Source organism: Dipteris shenzhenensis, unplaced genomic scaffold (assembly GCF_047967505.1).
Source record: "Dipteris shenzhenensis isolate YYH24624 ecotype China unplaced genomic scaffold, Dip_SZ_1.0 scaf0541, whole genome shotgun sequence".
NCBI classification, from domain to species: domain Eukaryota; kingdom Viridiplantae; phylum Streptophyta; class Polypodiopsida; order Gleicheniales; family Dipteridaceae; genus Dipteris; species Dipteris shenzhenensis.
Genome location: NW_028239847.1, coordinates 797,272 through 824,977, shown reverse-complemented (window position 1 = coordinate 824,977; position 27,706 = coordinate 797,272). Strand labels below are relative to the sequence as shown.

Genomic DNA, 27,706 nt, shown 5'->3' with positions numbered 1-27,706 from the left:
CTATATGTTGCGATTGTGGCTATTGTTGATGTCATCAACCTCTAGCTTCCCTTTGGTGATTGTTGCAGCTAGTAGTATTTTGTCTTCTCTTCTTTCTTTTCTCCTTTCTCTTTGTTTAGCATATTGCTTTTTATTTGCCATATTGCTTCTTGTTTTTGTTGTTCCACTCCTCTACCAAGGCACTCATCTAGCAAGGCATCACTAAGAAGCAACTCCCAAGTCTTCGCTAAAGCATGTGATACCAATCCAAGTGGGATTTTTGATCCAAAGGGGGACATCATGATAGGAGATCAAGATTGTTCATCAAGACTAGAGACATTGAAAAATGAGGCAATGCTTCAAATTTGGTAGCCAAAGATAAAAAAAGACAAAATACACATTGAAAATCACACCAAGCAACTTCCAAGGCTCTACAACAAGCGATCCATGTCCTTTTCACCTTATAAATTGATGATATGTTCATTTTCTCCCCTCCGAATGGTCTCCTAATCCCCCTTCACTTTGGTCTCTCTTTCCCCTTTATTTTGAGGAATGGAAAAGCCCTTCACCTTGGTCTCTTTCTCCCCTTCAGTTTGAGGAATCGGAAAGCCCTTTGCTTATTACAATCACATGCTTGCTCACCATGTATCCCTGGATTACCTAACATCTTGCTCTACCCTCCTCTCCTTTTGACTTATTAATGGTTTTTGGATCTTTTGAATGGGGGGGGAGGCTCATTGACAAATATCAAACACAAGGTGATTTTTAGAGTTAAGGGGAAGCCTTTGCTAGAAAATCCAACCATCAAACTGCCATGAAGAATGAGTGTGTGCGTCCATGCATGCGTGCGTGCGTGTGTGTGTATCACAAATATTGTCAGTGATGTTTCATGATTTTTAGCAAGTACCACATCTTGAGATTATATAGTGTCTCAAGGATTGGTCCCTTCACTTAAATGATCTTGCTTGTTGTGGGTAGATCTCATAGTTTTGTATAAGGTTTTGTTGCCTCTGCCTTGGATTTCTGCTCATGCAAATCGCACCCAGTCCAAATATTTATCACCAGTGTCTGTCTCAATGCTAGTCTATGCCTCATTTGTTTTGACATTCCTTGAGACTCGTGAGTTCTTGTTTTATCAACAACAACATCTTCAGGCACACTTTTCTAGTGCTTGCTTTGGTAAGCTTTCCTTTTCTTTACTTGGCTATGATATTGGGCACTATGGAACTATGAAAGGACCAAAACCATAGGGTTTTGTTGAACCACCCCTTAGCAAGTTTCCTTATGGGCACCTTTACGGTAATCGTTCTTTGATTGTTTGCATGCTTGGTTTGAACTATCTTGCTTATTTGTCATATATTGAGATCTTTTGATGTTGTATGGCAGTAAGCCCCCTCCTTGGGGATTGCTTTTTGGACCTTCAAAAAGGGTCTATGGAAAGTGCACTAATTGTTGGCTCATGAAAGCCAATGTTCAGTTTTCACTTCAAGAAGTCAAGCTGACTTTTTAAGTGCATGATAATCTTGGTTTCAATTTAGGATAGTGGTAATTTAGTTGATACTAATGATGTTTAGAGGTAAGCTTTTGGCCTTATATGAGGAGCATGCAATTTAGTTGATAATAATGATGTTTAGAGTTAAGCTTTTGGCCTTATATGAGAGGTATGCAATGCTGTTGTCTTTTAGAGTGTATGACACCACCTTTATTTAAATCAGAGTCTTTACTCATGTCCCCACTCACACTTAATGCTCCATCCCCTCTTTAACCTCTCTCCTCTCCTCGCTTTTCACTCATTTACCTATGCTATAAACGCTATGCGGCATGCCAAAAACAAGTGGATTTAAACCAAAATGAAAAGAAAAGGAGAGTGTGTGTACTAGCTAAATAGTGTGTGAGTCTATACAGCTAGCTAGCTACAGTATGCTTTTACACATTTAGACTCTTGTCATGGACTACGATTGTCATGGTCGCGTCCTCAACACTTTGCTTTCTGCTAAACATCAGGAGCTACAACGGCTGACCTCCTACGATGATGCTTATCACGAAACAAGTGCACTTTCTCTGTCAGTTTTTTGTGTCATCGGATTTGTCAGTCGCGGCCTTTCTTCAGCATGCAGAAATTGCAACAGAAAGAGGGATGACCTTGGAGAAATTGGTGGTACCCTTATTGGAGCATGTACGCCAAATTACCCCATTTCTGCAAAATTTCAAATTCATCATTGGCCCATCACATTTTGCAGTCTGGACAAAGTTGTTCATTATACAAATTGTTCGATTTGTATAAAGTTTGGCAAACTTTTGAAGCGTGTTTATTGGGATCCTCAAGAAGAAAGAGTGTGGACGAAACGAACAAAGGAAACGAATTAAGCGCCAATGGACCAACAAAGGAGACCTTTTATTTAAACCAGGAAGGTCTTATGAGACTAACATGTACATAAAATAATTAAATTAATGGAAGCTAGTATCTATACCATGCAAGGACAGAAGATAACCGGAGGGCCTACGGCTCCTTCCAAGCACTGAAAATATTTTTTTGGAAGCAAGAAAGTCTTATGAAGGTCCCGGGGTCTATGATCAAAACAATTTAACTACATTAAAACATAAGGCGGTCAACACAATCATGATCTAACATATTGCCTACGATCACAATCAGTTCCAATAAGAAATGTAGTAGGATACTTTAAAGGAATATAATTATGGCAATTGTGAAGGATTCCTTCTTAGTTTATCAGAAACTTACCTTGAGCAAATTGACTTGAGGACGTGCATTTTGTAATGTCTCTCTTTCAGATTGTAGAAATCGACCTTTTCACACTTTTCTGTGAGTTACTTGGGGATGCAAGTTTGATGTTTCTCTTTTAAGACTTAAGCAGTTGACCTTTTGATGCTTTTCCCAATCTTTTCTCTGCCTAGCACGTAAATAACAGGACAAGCTCCTTACTTTACTCGTATCCTATTTTGCTGCTCCACATTCAGCTTTAAGCCTCCATCTTGTGCAAGTTTTTGAGCACTTTCATACACATGTTCGAGCCCTGAGTCTTTGGTTAAAGATCTAATCTCATGGTTTCAGCTTATGCTTCTGCCTAAGCTATAACTCTCTTCAGCTCTATTCACCATTTGAATGTGAGACATTCAAATGGCATACAATTTCATAGAGAGGTCATGAGCCAGAAGGATCTTTGATGGCGAACGATGCTAAATTCTACAAAGAGAGAAATATTGGGAGATTCCACCCGTGTTTGCACATGTTGACCTAGAAAGCAACAAAACATAAGGTGCATGTTACGGATCTCACCAGAAGCCTGTCGAAAGTGGATGTGAATGAGTACATTTTGTTTGGGTGGTAATTCTGGTTTTTCTCAATAAAAATGTTCTATACACGGATATAGATTTAATCTAGGGCACTGGTCTGAGTGAGCTTCATTTGACTCCTTGTCTTTTAAGTTGTGTTCTGCTGCTCACTACACTAAATGCAGTTCCAGGAGGAACCTCTAGTTGGAGCCTTTGCATGTCTTATCTAGAGTCCCTATTTGGTCTGAGAGCAAACAATTAATATTTTCTTCCATTTTTGGGAAGAGTGTTCTTTTATGCTCTTTCTTAGCAAAGTTCTTGTTAGCCAAGATTATGTAAAATTCCTATCTACATGGGTTGACTTTCTTGAGCATTTTGTTTTTTAAAAGTGTATTGTAATTTGTAGGGATGCATAGTCAACCTTAGGATTGCTTTAAACTTGTTGGTTTTGCTGACCTGATGGGGGTTGATTGCCACAGCCTTCAAGAAACTTACACGTTGACTGTTGCTCAATGGGAGCCATTTTAGTCATTGGCACACTCCTAAGCAAGTCAGTTTATCTGAAAACATTACTAATGTGAAAAATACCAATTGCACCCACCGATTAGATCATGAACATGCTACAATTTTAATATTGTAGGTCCATGGATCCAACGGGTCACTATGCTCAACTATTTATTTTATGCCATGCCTCAAAACAGCGGAATATTTCATTCTGTTCATTCTCAGTGGAATATTTCAAGACCAGTTATGAAATGTGAAATTTGGTCTACATTCCAGTGGCAAATGTGTCATCCAAGAATTGTCTTAAAAGTTATGATATTAAGCTCTCTTTTTATTCGATAAGAGTATGATAGGACTAATGTGGCTTCCATCTGACAATAGTATCTCAGTTCCTGGGAAAAAGAAAGTTCGAAGACAAATGCCAAAGTCAGCTTTTGTGACAAGTAAACTTTGTATATGGGACGTACTGAAAATGTCTCTGAAGTTACACATTGGGTCTAACATGGTGACATAGGATGCCGCAGCATAGTGACCCATGCTATAATTTTGCAGAGTTATGGAATAGATCTTGTGAGTAGACCTACTTTGTTGGGTTTCTGTAGCTAATTTAGAAAATTTGGAACATTTCTAGTCACATAGGCTAAACCCATTTGATTTTGCCCCCAAATATTTATAGGGACTTGTGTTTATAGACACTGAATGTTAAAACTTTTTGTAAGTATGCTCTCTTTGTTAGAAATTGACCAACAGAGGGTACGCACAGCAGAAAGCTGATAGAATAGCCCAGGAGCTCACACAGTGTGGTTGTTAGAAAATACCCAATAGAGGGTACACGCAGCGGAAGACTTATAGTAATGCCTAGGAGCTCACACAGTGTGCGTGTGGGGTGTGGAATCACAAACTTCTTTACTTAATGTGCATAAAGTAGGTGTGTAGACTCATCAATAGACCAGCCAGATAGAGAAACCACCAAAATATATATTTCCGTCCAAATCTATGGACACAATACAAAAGAGATAGATCCAGAGTCCCACCAATGGTGTGGTCCTCTGATCTAACCACAAGGTCCTCCTCCTATCTGTTGGCTATCTCGAGACTCGAGCCCGCGTGCTCCACCTTGAGCGTCTGTAGACTTTCCGTCCAGTGTGTTCTTCTCCACCTTACTGCCTGTGAATCAGCCTAGGTGGGTAGCTCCTGCCAAGCTTTGTCTGCAGCACACAGGTCCCCTTGGTCCTCTTGAATGTAGGCCCCAAGATAACAGTTCCACTGCTCCAACCTGCTTGTGAATGGCTGCTCCAGAAGATGATGATCTCAGCAACCCTCTGCCCTAGAAGACAGTCTAGGTTCAGCCTCTCCCTGGAGCTAAGTCTGCAGCACTCGCTGGATAATGAAATGAGGCCTGAGCCTCTCCTTTTATAGGCCCTAAGGCCTGGCAAAATTACCGACCAGTCTGCCCTGACTGGGCCGACTGGACAGACCAGGTTGGCTGGCCCAACCGACCTGATTGGCTCAGCCCAACCAGCCCTATATAAGAGCCCTTTTGCTGGCCCTTTGTTCCATGCAGGGTCCAGCTCCTTTGCTGCTGCTGTCCTACCACCTGCCAGCCCTGCTTGCAAGCCATAGACCTGCCCATAGACCCCCACTATACTGCGCCTTGCTGCAGCCCGTTGCCAGTGCCTTGTCCTGGCCGTACCTCTTCCGTACACTGCTCTGCAGCAGCCCGTACAGATCCGTACTTCCTGCTTTCCTAACCCGCCTGTACCGCGCCATCATCAGGGTCTGTTGCAGGCCCTTCACCTGCCCACTACCCTCGCCATGCTGACGCCATCTGCAGGTTGCAATCCTGTGAGGTGCTGCCCATGTGGCAGCCCCCTCTTTTTCTTCTCTCTTGGGCACATCCTGCCCTAGGTCTCCCTCCCCCACGCTGGATAGAGGGAAGGGGGTCTTACATTCTCTCCTTGCTTCGGTAGGAATCCTTCGTACTCCCTCCCCAGCACTGGCTCAGCGGAACTCCTTTTCTGCTCTGGAGGACCCCTCTAACCTCCCAGATGATGATTTTGTACCTTCCACTTTCAGAGAGCCAATTATCGGCATCCCTTTTGAGAGATCTTTCTCTCTCTCACCTGTGGACTTTCCTCCCCTTGGATCTCGTGTGTATGGCAGGAGGTCAGCTCCGGTGGAGGGTTCTTTTTCCCCACCAGGTTGGGTAAGGTATTCCAACCTGCTTCCTCCCGCCGATGAGGATAGCCAGTTGGAATATACAGGGATTGGGCGGCATCCCTCATCGCCGTTGTAGACAGCTGATCAGGAATCAGCTCCATCCAGGTTTTTCAGGTGGTTCCCTAGATATGCTTTTTCTTCAAAAACACAAACTGGATGTCAGAGATTGCTCCAAGTCAGGTAAGCTACTTTCAGGCCGGACTTTTTGGCTTCCTGCCTTGGGAACCAGAGGAAGTACATGCATATCAGTTTCAGATTCTATTCTCCCTTTGATAATTGGACACGGTACCATAACCCCCTCCAGGGCCCAGTGGGTTCTACTTCTGATTGACGGATGTAAGGTTGGTTTCCTTAACCTCTATGCTTCGAACAACAGAGGCGACCATGTTCTGTTTTGGAAAGAGTTGCTCTCGTGGGCTGACATTTCAAATTCGTGGATTATTGGAGGTGACTTCAACATGGTTGAGGCACCTTGTGATAAGCAAGGGGGCAGAGAAGGCGGTATTCATTCCCTCGAGAGAGCAGCTTGGGATGCCTTCTTGTTCAGATTCAGTGGCAGAGATGTTTGGTCAGATGATGCATTGATAGGTTTCAGATTTCCAGATGAGTTCGTTAGGGATGCCCTTTAGCCCCCTTCCTCTTTCTCTTTGTGGTAGAAGCTATGAGTATCTTCCTTAGATCTCAGGCTGAGCTTTAAGGGTTGAGATTGGAAAAGAGACAGGAGTAGGAGCTTCTTGACTATGAGTTGGCTGATGACACTGCTATTTTTAGTGAGGCCTCTTCGCAGTCACTTGATTCTTTCCGGACAGCCTTGGATATTTTTTGCTCAGCTGCAGGGGCACACATTAATTGGCATAAATCCTTTGGCTTTTGGATCAGTGATGAGGACACTCCAGGCTGGGGAGTTGACATTGGCTTTTCTTGGATTCAGAGGGGTGTTCCTATCAGATATTTGGGATGCCAAGTAGGATTGGGCATCTCTCTAGTACAGCAGTTTGCCCCAGTACTAGAGAGAATAAGGTAAAAGCTCATTTTTTGGAGCTCAGCCAAACTCGACCTTGCCTCTAGAGTTGTGGTAGTGAACCAGGTTCTCTTGGCCACCGCCTGGTTTGTGTGTTCTTGCTGGTGCCGGTCTAGGGATTGCATCACTCAGCTCATTAGAGCAGTCATGAATTTTTTATGGAGTGGACTTGATGGCATGGCAGATGTTGCAACGTGGGTGGCCTGGGAGACCATTATTCTCCCTACTTGGGAAGGAGGCCTTAATGTCATTGACCCGGACTTACAGTGCAGGGCATTGCTTTGTAAGGTGGTGGTGAGGGGACTCATGCTTGGGCAAGAACCTTGGAAGGATTTCTTTTTTGGACGCATTCAGGCTTGCACACCTACCTTAGGAGATGATTGGGGGGTGGACAGCCCTTGCTGGATTTTTACTTCCGCCTCTCTTAGGTCTCTTGCCTCTCCTCTCATGATTGCCATCCTCAAAGCTTGGGGGAGCTTTAGGAACACTCTTCGAAGGGTTTCACCCTCTACCCTTGAAGAGATTGATAGGCAGCCGATCATTTGGAATGATAGTATACTTGACGAGCATGGCAGACCTCTGGGCACTTCCCATTATATGCAGTGGTTTGTATGGGAGAGAGGCCCCGCCTACACAGTAGGCACTTGGAAGGCTTTTATCAGGCTACCTGAGGATTAGAGGCTATAGTCTGTGAGTCACCTCAGAGGGGTAGCACGCAGGATTCAGCAGATAGATGCAGCCATCCCAGTGGATTGGATAGTTGAGATGCCTATTACTTCCACCACTTGGATGGGAGCTTTTTCGAGGACAGCAGTTCCTCTACAGGTGATCGCTCTTCGAGGTCTCGGGGAAGATGCTCTGGTCTTTGACGTTGGGGATGGAGGTATACTCTCTAGATCCACGGATGATATTCTTCTAGAGGTTGCCTTTTAGCCTATCAGGTTTGTTGGTTTTGTGGACCATGGAGCGGGCTTGCAGTGGTACTTAGACCCCGACTCTCTGCTCTTGGCCCTAGGATCCTGGAGGTTGTGGTTATATGGAGGTGCACCTATTAGGTGCTTGCAGTGGGACCCAGGAGAGTGGGAGTGGATAGATCATGGGCACCGAGAGAGGGGGATTCCCTTCTTTCGTTTCACGGTTGGTAATGCCAGGAGATTTCAGCTGAGCAATAGAGGTTGGATTCCCTCTAGAGCCCCCCATTGGGATAGCTTCTTCATCACCGCAGATTTGCGCAGGAATTTCTGGATGAGGCTTTGGAAATCCCTAGAAAGATCACTCTTTTCTTTTGGCTTTCTATTCATTGAGGGATTGCAGTGAACGTGTGGAGATCACGATTTGGGGCTGATCCCACTTGCCCTTGCTGCCATTCTGCAGAGGAGTCAGTGCGACATTGCCTTTGGGACTGCAATCAAGCAAGAATTGTTTGGAAAGGAGTTGCTCGGATACTCAGCATTTTTCATACTTACCCTTTCTTCATGAGTTGGGGCTCCGTCGCATGGTTATCCCTTACTGGGCCCCAGGTGTTTTATGAGGGTGAGCCTTCTTCTTGGGCACTCTCGATCCGCCAACAGGTGATAGAGACCTCCTCTCTTCAGGATGTACTACATATTCCTTTCAAAGCTTCACATGTTTCAGTGGACACCTCTTGGGAGATTTTGGCTAGCATTTCCTCTTGGCACATTTGGAGAGCCAGATGCACAGAGGCCTTGGATGACACCCGGATACACCCATCACAGGTGTTCACGGGTATTTGGAGTGACACGGCTCACACTTTGATAGCCATATGGGCTAGCATGCAGGGCCCTTCACAGGCAGCCTCTTCTAGGAGGATTGTATTTCTTCGAGTTTGGAGGGGTTCTCCCTTTTTCTCAGAGGTTGCTACCGGATTGAGATGGCACTATCAGCCCCAATCCTTTCTTTTTGGCTCTTGAGCTTTTCATGCATTGAATGGTGTATCCCGTATTCCCGTATGGAGCTTGCTCTAATGTTTTCTTTAATACTTAATAGAAGTCTCTTTTTTGGGGAAAAAAAAGAAACAAGGGTGTCCTTTGTCGCCTACCTTGTTTGGCCTCTACATTGACGAGCTTGAGATAGTGATGCAGACATAGGGGGTATAGGTTGCTCTCTTGCGGGCACGTTGATCCAGATATTGCTCTACGCAGATGTCTTGGCTCTCTTGTCTTCCTCAGCAGAGGGGCTCCAGAGACACCTAGACGCACTACAGTCCTTTTGTGAGTCTCATGATTTGAAGGTCAACCTAGGTAAAACCAAGGTCATGATCTTCAATACATCTCGAGCCATCATGCGTCAGGAGCAGTTCACATTTGAGGGGTCACCTGTTGAGATAGTTTCATCATACACTTATCTTGGGGTTATCTTCTCCAGACCCAACTTCACTATGAGACCCGTGATGCAGGCACGCTTAAGCAGAGGGTATGCTTCACTTGCCAAACTATAGAGGCAGTGCTTCCGCTCGTGCTTTTAGGATCCATGCACCAAGGGGTTGCTTTTTTACTCCTTGGTTCGCCCAGCGGGGATGTACGGCAGCCCTTGTTGGGGGCCAGACTTGTCAGATACAGAGTGGGCCCGTGTGGAGTGGCTACAAGTTCTCATGTTATCATGGATGATTCGTGGTAAGCCATCCATTCCTCACCAGATCATTCAGGCTGAGTTTGGGTCACCCCCTTTACAGCTAGATGTTGCATTTCAGGTTGTCACGTATCTGTACCGAGTTAGGGAATATGGGGATTACACCTCGGGGCACCATGGATAGCTCTATCCTCTTCTATGGCACTTGCAGCAACAGGAGACCAGAGGTGCTGGTATGCACGTACAAAGAGAGGGTTTGAGTGACTGGGGCTCCACATGGATAGATTACCTCCCTTTCAGTAGAGCATGGATGCTCCGTTTTCTCCCCTTCTATCACACGAGGTCAATCAGGTTATCCATGAGGATCTAGTACAGCTACACACATGTCGGACCTGGTTGGGACCGAGTGAACTCCCAGTGAAGTTTAGCTTGTACAGAGATTACTTCTTACATATCACAGCAGAGGGTTTCATTGACCCACCAGGATCCATGCAGATTTACCTACCCCACTCGTTGAGGATCTCTATTGGGCAGTTCATGATCTCTTCACACAGATTTCGCATCAAGAGCAGCAGAGTAGAGCGACTACCCAGGGAGAGGTGCATATGCACACTATGTGACATGTAGGAGGTTGAGACAAAGGAGCATTTCATCTCCAGGTGTCCTGTGCACTATGAGATCCGAGGGTGTTTCCACTGCCTCTTCAGGGATAGTTATGGGATTTTGACCCGTTTCCTCTCCTACCCAAACTAGCGGTGTTTGGCAGGTTTCATTCATGAGGCACTTAGACACCACGAGAGGATACTCCGAGCATGGAAACAGGAGCATACTTCTTCCTTGGTCGATCCCTCTCAAAGCTCTATCACGGAGTTCTTTCAGCTAGATCACATGGACCCCCACGAGACGAGGCCTCGACATGACCGTGACCCGAAGCCTATGACCCGACAGCTCAGACAGAGGATCGACACACAGATCACACTTGGAGACATCCCCTCCTTGTTTAGAGTCAGAGCCCGACGGACGGGGGTCATAGTAGCCCTGGTCAGATGCAGAGCTATGACCAGGAGACATGCCAGGACCGCACCTCTGCATGGCCGACAACACTCTATTGCCGACTTCATGCCTCCATTGCCTCATCCATCCTAATATCTTGCTGCTGCCGATGATGATGATGCTGAGATTGATATATAGTCGACCATCGACATGACTATGTTGTACTTAGGACTTAGTACTGCCATTCTGCATTTTTGCATTTTGCATTGGTATTGGATGCTCGTTTAGTAGCTCCACTACCATAGCTTGTTGTATCAGGATTTTCACAGTCTCATAGACCCATCGGTCTTCCGAAGATTTTAATAAATTTTCTTTCTTTCTTTCTACTGAAATATCAATGCTTGTGTGGTAGCCTAGATACCTTGTTGTTTCCCTCTCAGAATCCATGAGAACCCAGATGCCACCCCCCACTCATGGATCTCTTGGACCAAGTCAGTCATCGTGAGGAAAACAACTGACTTGGACGAGTTTATTTTGGCCCTTAAGGGCATGCAGTAAGTCTCTAAGCCCCCCAGGGCCCCCTCCATGCTCTCTATAGTGCCCTTTAGAGAGTGCCATATCGTTGGCAAACTCTGAGTGTAATAGCTCCTCCTAGCGAATTGGGAGCCACAGCCCTGAGAGACCTGCTACCTAGGAACAGAGAAAATAGCTAGAGCTCTGCTACAAAGGGGAAAAGAAAAGGAGCAAGTGGGCAGCCCTTCCGAACCGAGCGAGAAAGGAAAAGACATCCCCCATGTACCCGTCGATGAGTATCTGGTTGGCACTTCCTGCATACATAGCCGAAATGTTATGCTCTAGCCGGGATAGCATGACCTCGGATAGATCGGTGGGCATTTTCTCTTAGATGACCGACTTTTGTAATAGTTAATGTGCGTAATTGAAATGGTCAAGAGAAGTAACTACCAAGGTCCTAGGTGAGGGCGGAATGGCATTGACTAGATAGTTCTGAGTGCTAAGGCCTGGGTGCACCTAAATGTGCAATAATGCCAAGGGGCAAGTGGTTTTAAGGTGCCCCAAGAGAGGGGTAAAAAGGTGCACCAAGTGGAGAGGCTAAATTGATGACATTTGGCAAGGAGAACTATCTAGGGAATTGAGGGTCTCTTGGATAGGTATGAAATAACGTACGTAATCAAAAGATTATCTATCCTTAGAGAAATGGCTGGGTGGAATAACAGAAAAGCCATCGCCCGTGATTATTTTAACGACGAGCAAAGATTTAGGCTGAGAGAAAAGACGAGAATAGACGAAGTCTTTTACATTTTGGTATCAGAGCAAGGCTAGAGGATGGAAGGGGGATTCGTGAAGAGATGAAGCGATGGAGCGCAAGGTTCCCGGAAGGTGACGGGAGGCTACGAGGAGATCGACGGAAAGTTGACGTTCTGAATGAGAGAATGGCCACCGTGGCCTACGAAGGCTGTTAGCGTGAGAAGAAAACCAGTCGCAGGTGACGGGTAAACGAAGCTGTCGAATTCGAGCGGTCGTTGATACCTTTTGGAAGAGGATTGTTGACGTGGATATTCGTCGGTGAAGGCGTAGGTGCATAATTTGACGTTTGCTTGGAAATCGACGTAAGGCAGCGCAGAGATTTAGGAGGTGGACGAGACTAGCGCAAAGTAGCCGTTGACGAAACTAGGCTATGCAGCTGGAAAAAAAAAAAAAACAGGAAAACGGAACAGAAGTGAAGGGTGTATATATTGGTTATTTGGGTTATTTATTTAAATAAATTAATTAAAAAAAAAAACCCCATCTTCCACTGTGAACCTATGGAAGCAGAAGGGCAGAATTCAAGAGTGAATCCTAGTGAGTCTAGAATACAGTCTACACAACAAATGTCACATCAGGCAGCACCTACTTTGATTGGTAGGATTTCGATATTAGAGGATGCTTTACAGCAGATTATGAACCAGCAGCTTCAAGTGAATGCTGGTCAAAATGAGATCAGGGAGATGATGCAAGCCTTGTCGGCTAGGCCGTCTAGAATTGATAAGGGCAAAGCTCCAGCAGAGCCAGAGCCCAGTGTACATTCCCTAGAGCGCGCAAGGGTCAAAGTGCCTAATATCGCTAATTATAGACCAGAGAAGTACACTGGTCGGATGACAGCGCAGCTCTGATGTGATCGAGGTTTGGTTACACAAGTGGGAAGAAGCCTTCGCCATTTGTGAGATTAGATCCGATCTAAAGAAAATCCGCGAGGCCACACACCTGTTTATTGAGGCAGCGGACAGATGGTGGATAAAGCAACAGAAGGATCAAGTTGCTCCAACCACCTGGGAAGGGTTTAAAGCTGAATTCAAGAAACACTTTCTTCCACCTGATGAAGAATCCCGAGCTTGGGATGCTTATAGAAATCTTCGTCAGAGGAGTCTGCCAGTGGCAGAGTACACTGACAAATTCAGGGAATGTGTCATGAAAATAACAGACCCTCTCCCTATGTCGGTTCAGTTAAAGGACTATATCTATGGACTGAACGACAAGATCAAAATGGAAGTTCGGGCTAAATATGTGACTACACTAGATGAATCTATAGCATTAGCCCTGAACTATGAGGATGCCAAAGGCAGATCTGGTGGATTTGTGCAGGCAGGGACTCAGTATGAGTACCGGAAAAAAGGGGGATTTCTGAGGAAATGGGTTTCAAAGACAAATGTCTCGCAGCCAAGTGGCCAAACCAAGTAGGTGAAGCCGGCCAGTAAAAACAAGTACCACCGTTGGGGTGAAAAGGAATATAACTCCAATGGCAGCCCGGGCTTGGTCAAAGTCCTCGTTGACCCCGGAACAAAAAGAGAAAGCTAGAAAAGAAGGATTGTGCTTCGGCTGCCTTCAGCGACATCAATGGAAGGATTGTCCACTGAATAAAGACCGTCGCACGGCTAATATGATAATATCTGAATGCGATGTGGAAATGCAGGAGAGTCCCAATGCGGAACATATGCAGATGCAACTGGCGGGACCTTCTCAGAGGTTAGTACCTTGTTTCTTATGTGTGTCTGTTGCTGAGTTAGTGACGAGTGCACCTGATAACATCCTATCTAAGCCCGCAGCAACGGGGTATACGGCCTTTAATGATACGGAGTTAATTAAAATGAAAGGACAAGTGGCCAGTCATGATGTCATTGTGTTGTTTGACTCGGCGTCAACTCACAATGTGATTAACTCCAAGCTCGTGAAGAGGCTGAAATTAAAGACAAGTCCATCTGACTATGCGTATACAGTCAGGATGGCAGATGAAAGTTCAACTGAAGTATGGGACCGTGAACACTTAAGGATAGTGTTCAGTACTTTGAGGAAAGCCAGTCTTTATGTGAATAAAAAGAAAACTATACTGTGTATGGTTAGGCTTGAATACTTAGGGTTCATAATTACTCCACAGGGGGTAGAAATGGATCCGAAGAAAGTGGCTGCGATACTAACTTGGCCAATCCCTCAGAGTCTGACCGCGTTGCGATCATTCTTGGGATTTGTCCAGTTTTATAGAAGGCATATCAAAGGATATTCCGGAATAGTATCGCCATTGACTGATCTGACCTCAGATAAAGTACCTTTTATTTGGGGACAGAATCAACAAGAAAGTTTTAACACCATAAAACAAGCTGTGGTCTCAGGACCGTCCGGTGTTAAAAATAGTTGATCCCCAGAAACCGTTGTTCCTAGAAACCGATGCAAGTGGCATTGCGGTAGGAGCAGTCCTCCTTCAAGAGGGAAGGCCAGTAGCCTTTGAAAGCAAGAAGCTTTCTCCCTCTCAAAGGAATTGGCCAACTCATGAATTGGAGTTGTATGCTGTTATCCATGCTTTGAAAACATGGAGGCATTATCTGTATGGTTCAGAGTTTTATGTGGATGTAGATCATGATAATCTGAAACATTTTTGTAAACAGCCTGACTTGAGGGGCCGCCAAGCTAGGTGGGCAGAGCTCATGCAGGAGTTTAATCTAACGATTCGGTACCGAAGAGGAAAAGACAATAAGGTGGCTGATGCGTTGTCTCGCATTATGCACAACCTGAGTTTCACGGTATTAGAGAGTGCTCTAATGACCGAGATCAGAGAAACTCAAAAAGTGGACGAGTTTGTCCAGAGCTTATGGCCTAAAGCTCATGTGTTAAAACCCGGGGAAAGTGAAAAGGATGACCTGGCATCCAGAAAAGGCCAAACTTATGCAAGATATACCATAAGGGATGGTATGCTAGTTAGAAATGGCAAGGTTGTAGTACCTGGTCAGAATGATCTCAGGCAGAGAGTCATTCGACAGTGCCATGATAGCCCGTGTGCGGGACATCCAGGTGTCGAGAAGACATATGATCTCGTGAAGCGAGATTTCTTTTGGCCAAGGATGAAAAAGCATATTCATGAATATGTGATACGGTGTTTCTCGTGTCAGGTAAGTAAGGCCGAGCGGGTGAAGCCACCCGGACTTTTACAGCCCTTGGAAGTACCACTAAGTAAGTGGGAGAGCATTTCCATGGACTTTATTGTAGGGCTACCTGCAACACAAGGAGGGTATAATTCTATCCTTGTGGTGGTTGATCGTCTAACCAAGATGGCTCACTTCATTCCGACTAGAGAGTCTGTTAGTGCCCCGCAAGTGGCGGATTTGTTCATTAGACATATATTTCGTCTGCATGGATTGCCTAGATCCATAGTGTCAGACAGAGATGTTAGATTTACCGGTCATTTTTGGACAGCGGTATTTGAGACACTAAGGACTGAGTTGGGAATGAGTAGTGGGGATCATCCTGAGACGGATGGTCAGACGGAGAGAGTCAACCAGACTTTAGAGGATATGCTGAGGGCATATGTGTCATTGAGGCAACATACATGGGACAAGTGGTTGCCATTGTTGGAGTTTGCCTACAATGATAGGAAACATTCATCTACCGGGTTCAGTCCGTTTGAGCTGAACTATGGTTATAGACCAGCCAATCCAACTATAGTTGGAGTACCTCAGAAAGTGCCTAGTGCCGCGAACTTTGTAGTTCAGATGCGGGAGATGCTAGCACTTGCGAGAGCTAATATCCGCCAGGCTATGGATAGAGCCAAGGTGTATGCGGATGAAAATTGGTCTGTAAGAGTATTTGAAGAAGGAGAAAAAGTTTTTCTCAGAGTTTCTTCGCACTCGAAGTCGTTGACTTCAGGAGAGTGTGTTAAGTTATCACCTCGATACTGTGGGCCGTGGTTAATTCTAAAGAGAATAGGCAGTGTAGCCTATAAATTAGAATTGCCACAGGGGTGTAAGGTGCACCCGGTTTTTCATGTTTCGCGCTTAAAGAAATTCTTGCATACAGGTGACTCACTAATCGAGGGTGTGGTTTTGTTTCAGGAGATAGAGGATATTGCAAGGCGCCAACCAACAAGAATCCTGGACCGAGGAACAATGCAGATACGAAATCGGAAGATACCCACGGTGTTGGTTGCATGGCATGGTCAGCCTCTATCGGAAGCTACCTGGGAATCCGTATACCAGTTACGGAGAGCTTTCCCAGATTTCATCATCGAGGACGCTCATGCTTGAAGAGGGAAGGAATGTTATGCTCTAGCCGGGATAGCATGACCTCGGATAGATCGGTGGGCATTTTCTCTTAGATGACCGACTTTTGTAATAGTTAATGTGCGTAATTGAAATGGTCAAGAGAAGTAACTGCCAAGGTCCTAGGTGAGGGCGGAATGGCATTGACTAGATAGTTCTGAGTCCTAAGGCCTGGGTGCACCTAAATGTGCAATAATGCCAAGGGGCAAGTGGTTTTAAGGTGCCCCAAGAGAGGGGTAAAAAGGTGCACCAAGTGGAGAGGCTAAATTGATGACATTTGGCAAGGAGAACTATCTAGGGAATTGAGGGTCTCTTGGATAGGTATGAAATAACGTACGTAATCAAAAGATTATCTATCCTTAGAGAAATGGCTGGGTGGAATAACAGAAAAGCCATCGCTTGTGATTATTTTAACGACGAGCAGAGATTTAGGCTGAGAGAAAAGACGAGAATAGACAAAGTCTTTTACACGAAACTCCTCGAATTCATCTATCAGAAAACCCCATCCTTTGCATAGTTCCCTCCAAGAGGACCACTCTACCTTATCATATGCCTTCTTGAAATCTAGAAGAAGGATTGTGATAGGTTGAGACTCGTCCCGGGCCCAATCAATTGCCTTCCAAAAGGTGAAGATGTTGTCCTGACATCCCATCACCTGCTCTACCACATCTCTCAAGCTCCTTGCCACCTTGGGTTCTCTACCACCCTCAAGCTCCTTGCCACCTTGGGTTCTCTTATTTCACCACCCCTCATGGGCCTCTTTTGTTCAATCGATCCCTCCCACTTTGCACCGTCCATTGTTCATAACTCTATCCCCATCCCCACTCCTCATCCAACCCTGCTGTTTCTCGCTCTCTCCCTTTACAGAGTACAACTATTTGTAGTTCTATACCTTCTACGTTCTCCGGACATGATCATCATCATTTCAACATTCCTGTCAAGTTCAAGGATCCTTGATAATTCTCCTTTGACCTTCTGATAGTCAACACCATCCAGGATCGTTTCCAAATATGAGTGAGAGGTAGTGAAGCGTGGTTGAGACAGGGTGATGTCTAGAGGTCTGACTTTTAAGTTAGCTCATTTGTATGCAGTTAGTTCTTGAATGAGCAGCATTTTTTCTTCCCATCTGTTAGCATGATAATCTTATATCACTCTTTTTATTAGCTTCGTGCTTTATGAGACAAACTTCCTCTAAACACCCATATACTGCAAAAAATTGCAATCCTCATGCACGAGTCTTTAGTATGTGTGCACAAATGTTGCATTAATGTAGAAAAAGGACTACAACTATTAAAATCGTTCTTGGATTCTTCCAGAATCAGAGAGGATTTTTTGAGCACGACAGCCTGAAGAACCTCAGGCGACTCTTATGGAACCCAGATCTTATAATTTGCAGCACTAGATTCATCTTGAAAAGCGTAAAATGAGCCTAAGTATTTTTAATTCCTTTACATCTTTTTTGTAGAGTGCAAACTTCCATGGAGGGCATTAGCCTTAAGCTCAGTTTCAGTCATGCAGCAGGGTGCCTAGTTGCAGGCATTGATGCTGCACTGTGCAGAATTTAAGTTATTTTTTTCACCTTACAAATAGGAAGATTTGTGAGGGGTTTTATGCCTGTTCAACTTCTTTCAAAGCTGTTTTCCGGTGCTGTCAGTAGGCCAAAATTGTGTACTTTATCCATTAGTTTTGCCTCCTATCGATATTGGGCTGTGCAAATGAAATCTCATTTTTGTGATTGCTTTTATAATTGTACGGAAATGCTTATTATTGCTTTAAAATTGTACAAAATGGGTTATGCAGATTGCATTAGCTGCTTTTCATGCTGTTCCCTTCAGTTGTGCTGTTGATTGGTGAAATCAAGCCTATTATCCACTGTGTTTGCTTCTCTGAAAGTTTTTAAAAAGGGAGGTATACAGATACAGTTACCTAAAAATTATGCGAGTGTGCTCATATAATACGTGGCTCTTTTTCTAGTATTTGTGCTTATGTTTGCTAAAATTTTGTTCTTAATTCTTTTCATATTATTTTTATCAGTAATGTGATCCGAAAAGCAAGCCCTCCTATGCATCCTGGCCAGATTGGTCTTCCTGCAAATCAAGAATCATTAGCAGGTATGAAAGGCAGTTAGTTGTAGGCCATCACTGTACAGTTTTCAGCTTCCTGTCTTTGATTTCGTTCAACTCTATTTCTGGATGTTATGGCTGCTAGAGAAAAGGGGAGCATAGTACCAGCATCATCTATAACATCAGCAACTGAGGTGATGCCTTTAAACGAGACAAAGTAGAAACGTTGAGGTTCTTGTAAAGCCAAGGGAGGCTGAAAGACTTTCGACCAGTGAATGCTTTCAGCTCTCAAAGAATTCCCAAGCAAAGATTGCCGTCCATTCCATTCCAGATGAGAAAGAACATGCTTCCAGTCAAGAAGCAAGCGGGAGACAAAAGGGCATCCAGGCAAAGTACCATCAGTGCAGCCAAAAAAGAAATCCCAGTGATCGAGTTGCCAATGACCAAACGCAGAAATACTGATATGAGTGACCAGAGTCCTAATCATGAGAGCCCAAGGCTGATCACCTTGCAAAAATTGCAGCATTATTTTTCCCCTGTGGGCAAGAATATGCACATGAATATCCGTGATGTTCGATCCACCATGCATCTTGGGAGAACAAAAGTGATGCATCGAAAGCAGGCTGAGACTTTTTCTGCCATGTTTGGATCGCTAGAAGAGTTCCATAAAGACAGACATGAAAGATGTAAGATCTGCCTTAGTGAACATGATCAATGGCAAGTAAAATTGAATATATGTCACAAGGATGGATTGCACTATTTAAAGACGAACGTGCAAAGGCCAGGTTGCCAGTTTCCAATACTCAAGCTTTTTCCGAAGCTTAGCCAAAACCCAATCAGTTTGTTGTCAACAAGTGAGTTCCCACCCCAAAGGGTAACCAACATGACGAACAAACTGAGTGGGTGGAATGATATCCCCGAGCCATAATAGACTATGCCAGTCCTTGGAATGCAAAGGGAGCAGCTTAGACTTCTGAAAATTAACATGAAGACCAGCTGCCAAACCATAAATAGAGAGGGCCTGCATCAAGGCAAAAAGATCATGGGGCGTATTCTTTGGGATAAAGAAAGAATCATCAGCATAAGCTTGAGCAACCATGCTGTGTTTAGCATCCAATTCCAAGCCATGAAGTGATCCTATAGCCACAAGATGATCAATATATTGCAGCATAGGATGAGTAGCAATGGCATACAGTAAAGCACTGAGAGGGCATCCCTGGCGGACCGAACAACGAAGAGTCCACTCATCAGAGATATGCCCAGAGATAATGCAAGCCACATTGCTATCTCTGTAAAGCCAGTAAATAACCTGCTGCATTTTTTGTCCAAACCCCAAAGCTCGCATAGTTTGCGAGATGAAATCCCATTGAACTGTGTCAAAGGCTTTTGCAATATCTACCTGCAAGAGTAGAACATCCTGATGCGTGTATTTGGCATATTCAATCCCAATATAAGCATTGGCGCCCCTTGGGTGCATTGACTCCCCATTGTGAGGACTTGCCACCTGCTCCTGCGAGCTTCCCCTCCTCCCCCGCCGTACCTCTACCTCCCCCTAGCCCCTCCTTGCCTCGCCTCTCCCGCCCCTACCCCTCCGCCCTCACCTCCCCCCTCACCCCCACCTCGCTCCGTCCCCCCTTGCCACGTTCCACCCCCCCGCCCGCTACCCCCCCTCCGCTCACCCCCGCTCACCCCCTCCGCTCCACTCCCGCTCACCCCTCCGCTCACCCCCTCCGCTCCACTCCCGCTCACCCCCTCCTGCTCACCCCCTCCGCTCCACTCCCGCTTACCCCCCTCCGCTCACCCCCGCTCACCCCCTCCGCTCCATTCCGCTACCCCCTCGCTCCACACCCCCCGCCCCGCTACCCCCTCCGCTCACCCCCGTCCCGCTACCCCCGCCCCGCTACCCCCTCCGCTCACCCCCGCCCCGCTACCCCCCTCCGCCCCAGCCCGCTACCCCCTCGCTCCACTCCGCTCACCCTCGCCGCCAGTCCGCCCCCTCACCCCTCGCCTCCCACCCCGCCCTCTCCCACCTCTCCGTCCTCCCGTTCCACCTCCGCCTTCCCCTCCCGCCCTCACCCCCGCCCCCCCCCTCGTTCATTCGCCCCACCCCGCCCCTTCCGCCCCTCCATTCCCCCCCGCCCCCCGTTCGCCACCTCGTCCCCGCTCCGCCTCTCCCCCGCCCCCGCTTCCGCTCCCGCCGCCCCACCTCACCAGTCTCCCGCCTCCACGCCTTCACCTCGCGCCACCTCCGTTCCCGCCACACACCAGGCTCCACCCTCCCGCTTCTACCTCCCCCCGTTTTTGGGTGGCAGCCTCTTCCTCATCGGAAGCCTCGCAGTTTGTCTTGGCGGTATGGCGGCTCCCTGCCCGGAACCGGAGGCCCAGACGGTCCCTCCCTCTCCAGATGCCTACCGCGTCATCCTGACTGAGCAGCAATCATCTCGGGTTCAAGAGGTTGCCAATGAATTTGCTCTTACCTCTGTCTATGGCAGAGTCATTGGACATTCCCCCTCCAGATCAGCCATCAGGGACTGGCTCCAGTCCACTCTCATTCTAGAGGACGGCCATATTGAGAAGGTGGCCCTTATGGGAAGGGGCATCTTCTGGCTTAAACTCTCCAGTGCGAAAGCTGCGAGCAACCTGATTGCTGGCTCCCCCACGTCAGTGGACGGAAAGATTATCATGATAGTTCCGTGGTACCGTGGATTCAGCGCAGCAGATTTTGATGCCCGATTCCGTATACCTCTCCATCCAGTGACGCTAGTTTTTCCTGGTCTTGCTGCTGAGCTGCGGCCGATTGTTAGGGACCTGGGTTCCCACTTCGGTTGGGTTATGCACGATACTTTCGCCGATGCGGTGACTTCGGCAGGAGCCCCCCGAGTCCGTGTGGCTGTGGCGGATCCTGCGACTCTCCCGGCTATGATCGAGATCGTGACAGGTGCCGGCAGCATCACCCAGAGCATGGTAGTCACCGGACAGCCAGGACAGTGTCTGAGGTGTCACGGCTTTGGACACCTGGCGGCTGCCTGCCCACGTTTCGCCAGCTCCTCTCGGCCTCCCCCGCCTCCCCCCTCTCTGGCCCCTCCTCCCCCCTCCGGGCAGCCACGCCAGGAGGAGCAGAGGCAGCCAGAGCCCGGACCAGAGATTGCTGGCGGCTGGACTGAGGTTAGAAGGAAAAGAGGAAAGAACAAGAAGATTTCTGATAAAGGCAAGGAGGCAGAGGTTACCCCGCCTGTAGCTGCATCTCAGAGACCCGATAGGCAGCCGCCCCAGGGACATGGGAGAGCATCTTCCTCGACGGTAGCCCGCCCTCCACAGCCTCAGGTCCCCCTCTCTTCCTCTCCCCAGCCTCTCCCCCAACTGCACCCCTTGTCTCCCGACCCGCAGCTTCAGCCCCCTCGTCCTCCTCAGTCTTCTCCCCCTCCTTCTCAGTCCCAGTTCGAGTTGCAGCCCCATCCCTCCCCCCCCCCGCCTCTTTCAGTTCTCCCGCAGAGCTAGCTGCTCCGACGGTTCCTCAGCCGAGGGCAGTTCCCGCTCCCCCTCCTTCTTCTCCTCCGCCAACCGCCCCTGAGGAGTCTGAGCTGCCTATTCCCCAGCCTCCTCCCCCTCCCCCTCCCCCTCCGCTGGCAGGACACCCGGAGTCTACACCACCACCGGAGCAGGCTTCTCCGTCCGCTAGCCCCTCAGTGGTAGACTCTGATGGGCCTCAGCTTCAGGAGAGAGAGCTCCCCCGCGACTTTTACAAATCTGGCCCCTGGGACTACTTGGATGTGGCCGACCTCGGGACCTTCCCTGCTTGCCTCGACATCAGTATCTTCCTGCTCCGCAAAGGGGCGGATGGGAAGATAGCCGCCTTGGCCCCTAGGGATGGCCCTAGCTTTGCTTTCACGTTCCTCAGCGACGGCACCGAGACCTGGACAGACGACTCGGTCTGGGAGGCTCTCAGGGGGCAGACGCATGCTCAGATTTGCTCCTGGATAGGCCCGTCCGGTGGGCAGCTTCTCGAGACTCAGTGGTCCGAGGGTGACATGCGCCTGCGGTGGCGCTGTGCCGCCAAACGATTCAGACTGATTGTGATCCTCAGGCCCCCCCTGTCTTGGCCCCTCCCCCAAGATGTCAGAGCCTGGACGCCTCAGAAACTCCGTACCTTCTACGGGATGTCCACCTCAGAGATCTCGAGCTGGCTTGAGAAAGCCTTCGTTCATGGTACCAAAGGCCTCTCGCCTTTGCTGAAGGTGTTGAAGGACGGGCAGGACGACCCCGCCTCCCCCTCCAAACCTTCCCATAAGCGCCAGCGCGTCTACTCCGAAATGTCAGCTTCTTCTTCGACCTCGACCGCGAGCAGACAGTTGTTCGCTGCCTCCCAGTCCTCACCATGAGCCTCGTATCCTGGAATGTGAACGGGTTTCACTCTTCTGGCACCCGTGGTCCCAGGAAGCTCATTTTGAGACAGGAACTTCAGCCAGCAGTGATAGGACGTTTGGATGTACTTCTGCTCCAGGAACACAAGCTTTCGGCGGCTCACTCCCGTAGATGCGGGAAGATCCTCCCTGGTCGCTCTCACACTTATTGGGAGCCCTCGATCGGCGCACTGGGGAGGAGTGGTGGTGTCTGTACTTCCGTGGGAGAGCAGCTAGCCCAGGGAGTTTTCGGTCATGGCACGTTGATTCCAGGTCGTGCCCTCTGGGTAGGTCTGGAATTGGAGGGCTCCAGAGTTGGAATTCTCAACATTTATGCTCCCACAGATCTCCGTTGTAGAGCCACCTTCTGGAGGACACTTACAGGGATTCTCCCACACATGGATTCCTGGATTGTTGGAGGTGACTTCAACAATTTGGAGACCTTGGAGGACCAGCAGGGCAGAGGACTGGAGTTTACAGGTATGTCTCAGGCAGAGCAGTCCGCTTGGGACTCTTTTATCTTTGCGACAGGAGGAAGGGACTGTTGGCGAGACCCGTCCTTCCGACGTTGGCACGGAAGTTTGGACTTCTCGTGCGGTTTCCGCAGGGAAGGAGGCAGACTCCTGGAGAGGCTGGATAGATTCTATGTTAGTGATTGGGCCATCAGCAGAGGCGGTCAGGCCGGTATAGTTCCAGGGACGACACTCTCCGACCATGCGCCGGTGCTCTTATCATTAGATTCGGCAGCTCAAGCTCTTCCCCCCCGCTCATGCCGGATTCCCGACTCCATTTTCTCGAGGGAGGACGTGCGCAGCAGTATTTGCGGTCTTTGGGATAGAGACTGGGGCGAGTGCATGGATTTGGTTGATTCGGTGGCGCAGGCGTTGCAGGAGTCCAGCCAGATCTGCCAGCTCGCAGCCCTACAGATTCGACAGGAGTGGTGGGGCAGAGAGAGAGCCCTTCGGAGAGACCTTGCCTCCATTCAGTGGCTCCAGCAGGCATCCCCGGGCTCGGAGGAGCTTCGGACCCAGGCCCTTCGAGCCAGAGCCCTTCTTGAGGAGACACTCCAGCGTCGCTCAGAGTTTTCCTATCATGCCTCTCTCTCCTTCTGGGCTCGGAAGGGTGACCGGATGTGCAGGGAGTTCTTCAGGACACATGGCCAGAGAGCTGCAGGTGATCAGCTTCGGAGTCTCAGGACAGCGGCGGGACACATCGTCACGGATCCAGGAGAGGTCTTGGGATTGGCCACCGACTTCTACAGGACCCTTTTCCAGCAGGAGCCGCTTGCTCCTCGCACTCGTCGTGCCCGTGAGGAGGTGTGGAGACACACTCCTTCCTTGGTCCAGCCTAGCATGCAGGCGACGCTGTTGGCACCGTTTACCACGGATGAGATGCTGGAGGCCTTGATGGCCATCGATGGACAGAAGTGCCCAGGTGAGGATGGGCTATCCCGGGCATTCTTCACCTCCTTCTGGGACCATATCCATCAGCCCCTCTAAGCAGCTCTTCAGAGGATTTTTAGCAGCGGTTATATGCCAGAGAGCCTCTCCTCGGGACTGATTTGCCTCATCCCGAAGGGAGGAGATAGACAGGAGATCCGTCAGTGGCGCCCGATCACTCTCCTTACCACTGCCTACAAAATCCTGGCCAAGATGATCAGCGCCAGAGTTCGGCCTCTACTTCCAGACCTCATTCACGACACTCAGACAGGCTTTGTCCAGGATCGCAGTATCCTGGATAATGTCTTCACCTTTTCAGAGGCGGCGGAGTGGGCTCAGCACAGCGGATCACACCTTGCCATCCTACTTCTCGACTTTGAGAAGGCCTACGATCGGGTGGACTGGTCCTTTCTGGAGGGGACTCTGGAGCCGGCTAGGTTTCCCAGCAGGTTGGATTCAGGGTATTTCAGCTTTGTACAGGACAGCCTCTAGCAGAGTCATCATTGGAGGCAGGATGGGTGAGCGTTTTAGCTTGGAGAGATCAGTGCGTCAGGGCTGCCCCCTTGCCCCTTACCTGTTTCTCTTCTTCGCCGAGGCTATGACTTATTACCTACGGGCGAGGTCTACAGGGATCAGGGGTGTTCGCCTTCCCCTCCGGGAGGACACGGAGCTCTTGGACTCGGAGTACGCGGATGACACAGCCCTGTATGTCCAGGATGATGAGTTGATGTTGGAGAGGGTGAGGATGGCCCTGGAGGTCTTCTGTTCGGCTGCTGGTGCGAAAATCAACTGGAACAAATCAGTTGGTTTCCTCACAGACCCCGGGGCGCGTTCTCAGTGGGGGAGGTTTTTGGGTTTCAGGTGGATCCCGCGGGGACAGACAGCTAGATACCTGGGTTTTCAGGTCGGCCTGGACATCACGCCAGCTCAGCAGTTTCTCCCGGTGCTAGATTCCATCCGACGGAAGCTGACTTTCTGGAGCACTGCTAAGCTTTCCCTTGCAGGTCGTGCCTTGGTAGTCAACCAAGTCCTCCTTGCCACGGCTTGGTATGTGGCTTGCTGTTGGTGTTTCTCGAGATCCAGTGTGGCACAGCTTAGGAGGCTGGTTCGGAACTTCCTTTGGTCCGGGGAGGATGGCCTCAGAGATACCAGAGCCAGGGTTGCTTGGAAGACAGTTATTCTTCTGCAGGCTGAGGGAGGCCTGGGAGTCATCGATCCAGAGCTGCAGAGTCAGGCCTTGTTAGGCAAGTTAGTCATCCGCGGTTTGACCCCGGGGGGGCAGACGTGGAAGATGTTACTTCAGCAGGGGGTCGGTTCTTGTGTCCCGCGACGAGGTGGAGAGTGGCTCCCGTCCCTCAGGTGGATCTTCACTTCCGCCCCGCTTACTCAGCCCCGTTCCCCACTCGTTCGTAGCCTCCTCATGGTTTGGAGGCGGCTCCGCCTCAGTCTCATTCAGTCCCCTCCCCGCTGTCAGGAGGAGATTGATCGCCAGCCGCTTATCTGGAATGATCAGGTCAGAGATGCCGAGGGCCTTCAGTTGGGGGAGAGATCACATATCAGGTGGGATGGTTGGATGAGGGGGCCAGCCCGGTCCCTTCGAGTTTGGAGGGACACGTACAGATATTTGGAGACGGCTGATCTCGCAGACGCAGCTAGAGGTGCTCGTGGAGCTCAGGCGAGACGCACGGAGATCGACGGAGCGATCCCAGCTGATTGGTTGGTTCCACGTGAGCCTCAGATCCTCATGCCTGGTTACGACCGTTGGCTGGGACAGTTCACCCCCCGTGGCATCCCACTGGTGGTCGCAGGACGTTTGGACGATTCCTCTATTTCTCTCTTCGCGGTTATGGGGGATGGACGACTCAGGAGAGAGGATGCACTCATCGACCCCCTACTCCCATGGCAGAGGGTTCGGATCATAGGCCTTTTGGGGAAGGTCTGGCATACCGATCCTAACATTGAGCAGGATCAGCTGCAGCTTTGGCGACTCTGGCTCTAGGAGGGGCGGGCCTTGTCAGAGCTTGAGTGGGACCCAGGAGAGTGGAGCTGGCCAGAGGTTGTGACAGGACAGGGGCCGACCTCCTTCTTTGCCTACAGCACGACTTTGGGCAGGCGAGTTCTTGGGAGGATGCAGAGCCGCCCCCCCACCCAGCGGCCCAGTTGGTATGCACAGGGTATTTCCAGGTTCTTTTTGCAGGCCTTCTGGAAGGCCTTGTGGGAGAGCTGGCGGCCGCGGAAGATCTCCTACTTCCTGTGGCTTCTCGCCCACAAAGGTCTTCCGGTGGGGAGCTGGTTGAGACAGATAGGCCAGGACGGACGTTGTCAGATCTGCCATGAGGTTGAGGAGTCACCAAAGCACTGCCTGTGGAGCTGCACTCGCGCCCAGGAAGTGTGGAGGTGGACTTTCGGGATTCTCACTCGCGCAGCACCAGAGCTAGGCTTGATCACGTGGGGCGCGTTCTGTTGGTGCAGCACCGCACCTAGTCTACATCACTTATTCGAGGCATGCCAGCAGGACCCCACTTTCCTTATCACGCAGGGTACATGGGGGCTGCTCGAGGGTATCCCGCAGCACCTAACAGAGGCGGATACAGGTGTTCAGGAGAGGCAGCCAGTCTGGGAGATTATTAGCAGCATAGCAGGGTGGCACATTTGGACCTCGCGTTGCGCGCAGATCCTCGGTGGCACCTCCTTATCGACTGCCCAGATCATGACTGATATTTGGTGCGAGATTATTCATACCCTCAGAGGCCAGTGGGACCAGATTCAGGGAGATTCCCGGTCCCGGTCAAGAGAAGCGGAGACGCTTCCTTCGGACTTGGAACACTCAGGGCCTCTTCTTCGAGCAGACTTCGCAGGGCCTTCGGTGGCGCTACTCACCACCCCGATGGCTGTTCATTCACACTCGCCTTACCCCGACGTGAGAGAGTGATTTATTGTGTTACCTTTTAGGGCTGTGTCCGATTTGTGAACGCAGCCCGTCAGCTACAAGCTGACCTTTTGTATCTTGTTCTCGAAGTAATATAATTAGCACTGTTTTTTCGGCCAAAAAAAATATAAGCATTGGCAATGTTATCTGTGATATGGCGACGTGGAACAAAGCCATATTGGGAGGGATGCAACCCATCATGCAAATAACCTTTAATCCGATCAACCACCATTTTGGCAATGATCTTGTAAATGACTGGCATGAGTGTGATTGGCCTCCAATCACCCAGTGAATCACATAGCTGCTTTTTTGGAATTAGCTTGAGAAGACCCTTTTTCCATGACAAAGGCATCTGCTGATTTTGCCATGCTGTATTTACCATTTGCAGCAAGGTGAATTCAAGAAGATCCTAGAATGCAAGAAAAAATTCAACAGTGAGACCATCCCATCCTGGGGATTTCCATCTGCCACAGGATCTCAGTGCATCAAACAATTCGCTTTTAGTGAAGGGATGTTCAAGTTCCAAAGCCTGAGCATCAGACAGAATTGGATGAACATGCTGCAAAAGAAGCTGACGTGCAGACACGACCCGAGGAGAAAGAGTATCCAGATGCCCAAAATGAGTGGAGAAGTGTTGCACACATAAATCAGCAAGCTCTGAACGAGATGTTGACCAAGAACCATAGGCATCCGGAT

General features: G+C 48.8%; 1 protein-coding gene across 3 annotated transcripts in view; it reads left to right on the top strand.

Moving 5' to 3' along the window:
* The first annotated feature begins 1,795 nt into the window (after positions 1-1,795).
* LOC147878132 (uncharacterized) overlaps positions 1,796-27,706 on the top strand; it is a 117,538-nt gene continuing 91,627 nt past the window's right edge. For 2 of the 3 annotated variants that reach the window (XR_015540751.1, XM_087372399.1), the window contains exon 1: positions 1,796-2,155. Coding sequence is in view for 1 of the 3 variants with exons in the window: in XM_087372399.1 (XP_087228525.1) it covers positions 1,927-2,155 (229 nt within the window). In the remaining 2 variants the exon portion in view is untranslated. Of the gene's footprint in view, positions 2,156-2,714; positions 2,801-27,706 lie in introns of those variants that run through there. The other variant, XR_015540752.1, reaches the window with a different exon arrangement.